Raw genomic sequence first — 9,649 nt, 5'->3', positions numbered from 1 at the left:
AGGTTCTACATAATCTGGCTCCTTGTACCTTTCTAGCCACATCTCAAACATCTTCCCCCTCCCACAGGGTGTTCAGCTGTTTTGGCCTCCTTTTTCTTCTTCAAACAGGAGAAACCCATTCCTGCCTCAGTCTTTGTACTTCTTCTTCTCTCTGCTAGAATGTTCTTTACCATCATCTTCCCGTCACGGGTTCCTTTTCATTCTTTAGACCTCAGTTCAAATACCGCATCTTTGGAGAGGATTTTCCTGACCACTCTATCTAAATTTGGCCGCACCAGTTGTACTATCAACTCTTTTTTTCCTAGCTTTTAGGACTACTTGCAAACATCTTGTTTACTTTGCCTCTTCCCACTAAGAACTAAGTTTCTGAGAGTAGGAATAGACTACCAGAACAGAGTCTGGGACCTTTGAGGGACTCAATAAATATTTGTTGAATAAATGATTGTTTGTTTGCTGTTGCCTCAAACCACTGCCATTCCCTTATTATATAGCAGTAAATCATTGGTTGGCTTAAGAGTTTTTAAAACTGAGGTACCGTCATGAGTCCATCTAAGTGCCATTCAGGAAGTTTTACTTTATCATCTTGATTCTGACTATCTTGTTCTGAGATGCTATCAATGAAAATTTAACTTGTTTCAGGAAAATTTAGCACAACTCAGGTTGTGCTTACTAGCATGGTGGTTAAGGGAGCAAGATTCCAGTTTTATTGCCACCTTTTGCTATATTTGATAACTGGAAAATGGCTGTAGTGAGAAGTGCCCCTGTCTTCTGTGATATTGGAATCAGTTGGACAGAGCCCCAAAGGCTGTTGGGGTTTGTGGGGAGGCTAAATCTTCTACTCCTGAGTGAAAGTGTAGGCCTTATGTCTAATTTTCTAACCCAACAGTTCCACATTCATATAACATTAATGAATAATTATTTTCTTTCTTACATTTCCTCCTTGCTCCTAAACTTAAAGAGGCTACTTTAAGACACCTCAGCTTCTCTGGGGGAAGAGGTAGTGTTAAGTAAAAGGGGAAAAAAAGATAATATACAGTTATTGAAGTTGAAAATATTTTCATTTTAATCTGCATAATTACGTATAGTTATATGTCCTCTTTTATGACAAACTTGTATCATTTCAGTGCTCTCTGAGTCTATAATTTGAGTATTACACAACAACATAAAGGAAATGTGATGAATGATAGCAAGTAAATTGTTTTTTTCTGTACCTTTCAAGTATAAGACCACAGAAATGAAACCTTTACATGATTAGAGAACACTAATACAAAGTATCTCTTATGCAAGTCCTAATGTTCTTTCCCTTACTATTAATATCTATAATTATCCACGAGGTAACTTTTTGCCAAGATGAAAGCACCTAAGATTATTGTATTTATAAACTTCATTCTGAGGGGAACTGGAACTACTCTGTGCCAGCCACGGAGCGGCCATGATTCCTCCTTGTGTCTTTGGTCAAATATAGACAGGCTTGAGCCCGTTTCCACTTGCACTCATTTAGTGATACTTGCTAGTGTCAAAACAAAACTTTCCCAAATGATCGCTTCATTAATTGACTTATAGGATGCGCGTTTTCTCACTTTAAAAAAATTTCAGACTTCATTTTTTGTTTACAAAATTCCATTCCGCGTTCATATTTTGTGAGATAAATATACATAGCTATTTTGCCTCATTAGAAATCTTTCAGCGTTTGGCGCCAGAGAATATCTTAAGTTTATAGGGGATACAGTCTTGCTATTTTGACCTTGTATTGCTCAGTAATTCTGGAGCTTGGGCAATGTACGGAGCAACTCTGAATGACTCTTAACCTGAGCACCTCAAATGTCACCTCCTCAGAGAGACCTCCCCCACTCACTTCATTGTTTCTCATTCACAACACTGGTAATTTCAAATTACCTTTTTTACTTATTTACTGTTTCCTCATATAGAAAGTTAGCCCTATCTTTTAAATTTTGGATCCCCAGTGCCTAGACCAGGGACACTTAGACATTGTGGAAGGAATAAATTAATTTCTTAATCACCTATAAATAGTGCTTTAAAAATTCTTGTAACATTGAAACTGAACAACACGTTGTTACATGACCACTGAAATTCTCCGAGATACATACTCTGGCTATTACTTTTCTTTTTTCTATATAAGGCCACTTATTTCATAGCATAAACTCTAGCTGCAAATCAGTGGGAGCTGGCAGCCACTTAGAGACAATTTGATTTGTATGCCTTATTAAGTGAAATTCTCAAAAAAGTATTTTAATCTAACCTTCCAAACCACATACCAGTAATTTCCAGACATTCATATCTGTCAGAGAATTGCGTCCCATGGTACAAAATTCCTCCTGCTGTAGGGGCAGTAGGGGAATGAGTAGGGGAACTGAAGATCTGTAAGACCAATTTGATCCAAACCCTGATAAATTTTGGTTCCCTGGGTTTAAGTAGACTGTACGGTCATTAATGAGCAATGTTTTTCTTTGGAAAGGGTTTTCCGCCTATTAAACTCATTTGTTCACAGTTTCACAGTTCCTCTCTCTCTCTCCATACCTAGACATTGAGTGTAAATCCTGAGCCTCCTATGGCTAGCTCTTCCAAGGGGCTAATTCCCGGTGTGTCAGGGTTCGAGGCGCAAGTGGTAAACACCGAGGGCCGCTGCCCTCAGTGCCTGGCCGAGGCCATCTCTGCCGGGAGGCATGGCTGCGGGGAGCGTCTTGGCAGATCCTCCACCAGACCCGTGAGCCAGCCCCGCTCAGTTAAGCTCTGAGCCCAAACCTCTCGCGGCCCAGCGTGAGCGGGCCTGTGGTCCAGGGCTTAAACTCCAGCATGTGCCGCGGCCCCACGGGTACGCTCGCGCACCTGGCCTGCTCCGGGGGCCGCCGGACTCCGCCAGGCGCGGACGGAGGCGCGAAGCCGCAGAGACTGAGGGGAGGACGGCGGGGGAGGGGCGACTGCCAGTGGGGTCCTGAACTTCTCTCTTAGTCGTGGATGCGGGAAGCGGAAGGTTTCTACACTCCAAAGTCCCTGGCGTCGTCCCCGCGGCACCCTGCTGTAGACCCAGGTAGCAACTAACAGCGTCACGGAGAAGGACCGGGACCGCTGCATGTTCCTTTTTCACGTCCCCAGCCACCCCAGTTTCCCGCCCCTCCCCTCCGCGCATGCCCCGCCCCGTGAGCTGCCACGTGAGGACATCCACTGGCCAGCCTATGGGCGCCAGCTCCGCCCCACGGCCCCGCCTTGCACCCTGCTCCGCGCGCCACCACGTGATGCGGCTCACCGCCAGCCAATGGACGCCGGCCTTGCCTCGCGCCCCGCCCCGCGCGCCGTGGCCGTTTGAAGTGACTAATTTCTGTCATATGACTGAGGCGCCTATGGGGGTGGCGGGGCAGCTCTAAGAGCGGGGGCCTGGCGAGTGCCCTGTGGAGCGACCCCGGCCTGGCCGTGGCCATCATGGCCCCTACGCTGTTCCAGAAGCTCTTCAGCAAGAGGAGCGGTCTGGGCGCACCCGGTCGGGACGCGAGGGACCCGGATTGCGCGTTCAGGTAGGTCGCTGCAGGGCGAGGGGCGAGCAGCGAGGGGCGCGGAGCCGATGGCCTAGTGGGCTTTGGCTTCCAAAGGCGCTGGGGCTTTCGGTGCTTACGCTTGAGCGGCAGCGTCGCCCCGGGACCGGGATCAGGGCCGCGGTCGGGAGGGGCCGGGCAGCTGCAGACCTGCGCTGGACGGTTCGAGCGAGGTCCTCTCTCGCCTACCCCCCTCTCCCACGGTTGCCCCTTCCCCCTCGTCCGGGGCTGTTTGTTTACGTCCTGCTCGGCAGCCACGCGCTACTCTGCCCCTCCGGACCCAGCATCGCGGCCTGAGCTTAGGGTCCACACGCCTTCCTGGCGACGCGTAGAGTTGGGCGCGGGCTGGATTGGACCTCTACCGCCGTCCTCCGGGCCGAAAAGTTCTCCCCTCCTCCCCGCGGCCAGTCGTCCTCCGGGTGCTCCATTCCAGCTTGGTTGCTCTTGTGGAGAGAGCCGCACGTTTTGGCCAACCTTCGGAGTAGAGAACGCCGGAGGAGCGTGTAGGCAAGCTGCTGTTATTTCAGATTTCTTGTAAACCTAAGTTGGAGGTGTGTAGATACCGGACCCAGTGGCTTTAATGTTGCCGAAGGAGAAATGTGAAACCTAAGAGTTTGTGGTTTTTACTGACCAGAATGAAGCTGCGCTGAATCAAATGAAGCATGGCCGTAAAATTGACCACCCCCTTGGAACTGTTACTAAAAACGAGTTTTTAAAAATTGAGAACGGTAGCATCATATTTTGTGGTATTACAGGCTTTGTTAATTTTTGGTTACAGTACCTGTTGCTGATAGAAAAACTTTAAAAAATTGTAAGACAATAGAATATAAACCTGAATTCTAGGTAAAATTTAGTTTCGAAACTGCATTTGAAGAAGAGATTATGTCTTTCAAACAGCCTTCATACTTGTTGCCGTGTGGAAACTTGTAAATGTAACTAGGCTAAATGTCAAATATCACTCAAACCTGGTAGGATAGCATAGAGCCCAGTTGTACAGTAGTAGTAGGAAGAGATGAGTATCTGTTAAATTTTGCAGTAGCCAGAGTCTGAAATGAGTGTACCACACTGGTTGAAAAGGTTTTGATAATCTTAAAATTATTCACTCTCTCTTGCTAATGCAGGTCCCATTACTAAACACTCAGTAACTTGTGGAATTGAAGTATTAAATGGAAAGAAATTTGACTTTTAGAGGAAGAAAAATCTCAGTGGTGAACATCTTGGAACAGTACTTAGTAAAAGTTATCTAGCTTTTGGTCTTTTCTACTGGGAAATAAATGTCTTGCCATGCTTATCTAATGACTTTAAAGATTTCTTTAGTGTTTTTCTTTTGAAAAATGAAAGTGCAGTATAGATAGTACTACATTGAGCCATACAGTAAATCAAGGGTTAGTAGAAAGCAAGTTCAGGAGGGATATTAAAAAGGTGACATTTGAATAGGTTTTCTATTTCTGGGTAAAGATTTACTTTGGGGTACCCAAGTTTCCAAGCATCTCAAGTTATTCTTGTGAAAAAAAGTTTATTTTTTTAAAATGTAAACTCTACTATATGTTTGTGTAATACTACTTTAGAGTTGCCAAAGCACTTTCTCATCAGTTATCTCATGTGATGTTTCACAACAGTCTTGTGAGATAGGGCAAGTAGCAGTATAGATAACTACATGATCCTTTTTATGTGTAAGAATTATGTGTAAGCACAAAAAATGCAGTACAATACGGAAAAATGCGTAGAAGTGTACATGTGAGGAAATGAAAACTGGGTAATGTCACACACGTAGTAACTTGCAAATTTGATCAACCCAATCTTTTTTTTTTAACACCTTCATTGAGCTATAATTTACATACAGTAAAATCGAGCCATTTGAAGTCTATAGTTATATGAATTTTGTTACATGTATACAGTCGTGTACCCACCACCCCAATGAAGTTTTAGAACACTCTATCATCCAAAAAATTCCCTCATGCCCCTTTGCTATCATTTCTTAATGCCTTCTCATCCAGGGCAATCACTGACTTGCTTTTGTCTAATGACAGAGGTTTTGACGTTTCTGGAATTTCATATAAATGTAATCATACTGTTTATAGTCTTTTGTGTCTGGCTATTTTAACTCAGAGTGATGATTTTGAGATTCATCCATGTTGTTGCATTTATCTGTAGTTCGTTCCATTTTTTGCTGAATAGTGTTCCATTGTATAGGTATACCACAGTTTATCCATTCACTGGTTGGCAGACTTTTGGGTTGTTTTCAGATTTGGGCTGTAATAACAATGCTGCTGTGAACATTTGTGAACAAATCTTTATGCGGAAATACATTTTCATTTCTCTTGGAGTGGGATTGCTGGGTCATATGCTAAGTGTATGCTTAACTTTTTAAAAAAATTGCCAAACTTTTCTAAAGTATTTGTACCATTTGTATTCCCACTAGTAGTGTATGAGGTTACAGTTGCTCCAGATTCTCTCCAAATCCAGATATTGTTAGTCTGATTTTTTTAAATTAAAAAAATTTTTTGTGTTGTAAAAAACACCTAACATAAAATATACTATGTTAACCATATTGGAGTCTCTTTAAAAATTTATTTTTATTATTTATTTATCTAAAAAATTTTAAATTGAAGTATAGTTGACTTACAATGTTGTGTTAGTTTCAGGTATACAGCAAAGTGAATCTGTTATACATATATTAATACACATATCCACTCTTTTTTAGATTCTTTTCCCATACTAATGGGTATAGTGGTATCTTGTGTGGTTTTAATTTGCATTTTCCAAATAATAAACGGTGTTTCGCATCTTTTTATGTAACTCCTGTTTTTGAGTAGACTAAAATTTAGTTTTTATTCCAGTATACCATGGTTTTCATTCTAGAATACTTTTTTGGTTTTGTTTGTTTTAGTCAGTGTAAGTTGTTAAATAAGGCTTGGACACAGCCATTGGCAACTAACTATAGCTCAGCCTGTAAGAGTCAGTTCCTAGAGTAAACAATATACGAGGCTCAATAGTCATAAGCCATAATAGGGCTCTTGGGTAGGAAAGACCTGAAATAGAGAAGTCTTAGGAGCTTTTCAGTATTGTTTTTCATGGTTACTCCACTGAAAAAGATGGTCAGGGATTACCCCTTTCCATTCAGTCTGAACTCCCTTACCTTATAGGTTTCTGGTGCTTTGTCCTATCTAAGGTTCTTGAGCTGGAGGTAAGTATGTAGGGTATCACAGGGAGAATATTATTTTAATCATATATAGAACTAAAACAGTAATTTGTTTTAATCTTCTAAAGAATTTGGGAAAGACAGGGAAGATACTGCTTTATGTTTTCTCCATCAGGCCACTTTCCAGGGGAAGTAAGATTTAAGTGTAAGTCTAATAACTGCAGTACTTATAAAATGATTGCTTTAAAAATAAAATTCTCTTCATCTAAAAATGATGTTAATAATGGCAACTGTGCAGGGTTGTCATGAGGTATATTAGTGAAGGTACACTAAACTGCGTTGTGTTAATAAATAAGCTAAGTCTCAAAAAAAAGTTCTTGAAAGAAGCCTAATTTGACGAAGAAGATTGTTTTAGAGTTATATATCTGTAGGACATAATTCATGTTTTGTTCAAAAAACAGTTTCTGTATTTTTATTTTATTCCTAATACATGAACGTTTGCTCTTTTTGTCTGTATCAGTTAACAACCTCTTAACTGGTCTTTCTGTCATCACTCTTGCCTTTCTCCAAACTATTCTCAATACTTCATTCTTTAAAAAAATGCTAATTCTGATCATGGTCAGCAGGCAAAATGGTATAGAATTTAAAATCTCCACAACACAGAGGTATTTTAAGGATTCAAAGAGATAAATCATGTTGAGCTGTTAATGCAGTGCTTTAGTGCATGGCTTTCACAACCAGAAGTTGTTTTTGCTGTGATGATCTCATGCTTATGTATAAAACCATTCAGTTTAGGACAGTTTAGGACCAAACTCCTTAACATAGCCTGTGGTGGTGTAGCTTCTGTGAAGTCTCTAGTCTTGACCTTTTAATTTTTTTTAATAAGGTCATTTTTTAACATAGCCATTAATCTATTATTATCCCTTATATTATCTATTAATATTATATATCTAGGGACTTCCCTGGTGGTGCAGTGGTTAAGAATCCGCCTGCCAATGCAGGGGACACGGGTTCCATCCCTGGTCCGGGAAGATCCCACGTGTCGTGGAGCAACTAAGCCCGTGTGCCACAACTACTGAGCCTGCGCTCTAGAGCCTGCGAGTCACAATTACTGAGCCCGCGTACCACAACTACTGAAGCCCACGTGCCTGGAGCCCGTGCTCTGCAACAAGAGAAGCCACCACAATGAGAAGCCCGCACACCACTACAAAAAATAGCCCCGGCTCGATGCAACTAGAGAAAGCCTGTACGCAGCAACAAAGACCCAATGCAGCCAAAAAAAAAAAAAAATATATATATATATATATACATCTATTAATATTATCTACTAGTCTATATTCAAATTTTCTCAGTTGTCTCAGGATGTCTTTTTACAGTAGGTTTGTTTGAATCAGTCTGCATATTGAATTTGCCGTTATGTGTCTTAAGTAATTTTTATTCCACAACGGCCTCCCCCCGCTCTTTTAAAAATAGCATTTGTTGTTTTTAAACTGGGTATTTTTCCTATGAAATTTCCCACATTGTCTATTTGCCTGTTTGCTCTCTAATGGTTTCCTTTAATTCACTGGTTCCCAGCAATCTCTGTTTTAACAAGACCCTCCAGGTGATTCTGAATGCTCAAGTTTGAGAACCACTGCTATAACTTATTCTCTCTTTCCTGAAAACTGGTGGTTAGATACTTTACTAGATTCAGGTTCAGTTTTTTTTTTTTTTCTTTTTTTTTGCGGTACGCGGGCCTCTCACCGCTGTGGCCCCTCCCGGTGCGGAGCACAGGCTCCGGACGCGCAGGCCCAGCGGCCATGGCCCACGGGCCCAGCCGCTCCGCGGCACGTGGGATCCTCCCGGACCGGGGCACGAACCCGTGTCCCCTGCATTGGCAGGCGGACTCTCAACCACTGCGCCACCAGGGAAGCCCCAGTTTTTTTTTTTTTAATTAAAATATTCCAAAGATTTTGCAGTGTACTTCGTATCCATACGTAATGTCTGGTTGTCCCATTTTTTAGTGCTGCTAAGATTGATTAGTGGTTTCAGGTGGTATCAGCTTTATTCTTCCATTATAAACTTCACCCTTCACTAATGGTTTTAGCGTCTTTTGTTGATTATTGCCTGAATCCATTATCTTGTTAGGGGATGCAAATGGTAATATTCTGATTCTTTAATTCTTTCTGCATTTATTTCCTGGAAGAACTTTCTCTTACTACTTATTTGGTTATTTGCTACAGGAAAGTCAGCATCAAAGTTTATCACTTTTGAGAATAATTTATGATGAGTTCAATGAAGGTTTTCATTTTAATTATCATTTTTTAGTACTACCATCACCTCTTGGATTTTAATGTGTTTTAATCCATTACTGTCAAATTGTCCCGTATTTAGCCAGTGGAAGACTTTTCAAGTTGACTTCTGTGCCCTTTGACATGATCTGATCTCATTAATCTTTGATAACTTGTTGCTTTCTTCTGGACTTGTCTTAATCTAATCACCTTCCTTTTCTATGATTTTAACACCTTGGATTTGTTTTAGGTTTTGGGATGTGCCATGCTGTGCTGTTCTTTGTTTTTGGCATAGTTTTATATACCTTTTTGTTTAGCTTTTTGTACTGATCATCTGGGCTTATCCTAATTATTCTTTCTCCAGGAAGCCATTTCTGATTTCTCCCTGAGTTTGGTTTCACTGTAATTTTCTTCCATAGGTTTCTGTATTTCCTGCTGTGACATCTATCACAGCTGTCATTACTTGTCCACACCTCTCTTTGCTTGCTTGAGAGCCCTCTTCAACTTCAAGGTGTATTTTGGAGTTAGAACCTTGTAAGCCACATGATGGGTTGTTTGTGGGGAACAAATGCCTAGGTTTCTGTCTGGAGCAGCTAGGTAGACACCGTTTTCGAAGGAGAGACCATGATACTGTGGAGGCCCATCTTGAACACCTCATCAAAAGTAGCAGCTCTCTCCCCTATTCTCTG

The 9,649-nt window shown here is 41.7% G+C and overlaps 1 protein-coding gene across 4 annotated transcripts in view; it reads left to right on the top strand.

Annotated features, from left to right (window-relative positions):
- The first annotated feature begins 3,343 nt into the window (after positions 1-3,343).
- The window catches only part of FNIP1 (folliculin interacting protein 1), a 132,887-nt gene continuing 126,581 nt past the window's right edge, over positions 3,344-9,649 (top strand). The window contains exon 1 of one of the 4 annotated variants that reach the window (XM_073802477.1): positions 3,344-3,530. In XM_073802477.1, the coding sequence (XP_073658578.1) occupies positions 3,439-3,530 (92 nt within the window). In that variant the 5' untranslated portion in view covers positions 3,344-3,438. The remainder of the gene's footprint in view (positions 3,531-9,649) is intronic. The other 3 variants (XM_073802476.1, XM_019924372.3, XM_019924374.3) reach the window with 3 other exon arrangements.

The sequence above is a fragment of the Tursiops truncatus genome, chromosome 3 (assembly GCF_011762595.2).
Source record: "Tursiops truncatus isolate mTurTru1 chromosome 3, mTurTru1.mat.Y, whole genome shotgun sequence".
In the NCBI taxonomy this organism is placed as follows: Eukaryota; Metazoa; Chordata; class Mammalia; order Artiodactyla; family Delphinidae; genus Tursiops; species Tursiops truncatus.
Note: the sequence above shows the minus strand (reverse complement) of the source record. Positions and strands in the feature narration are given on the sequence as shown.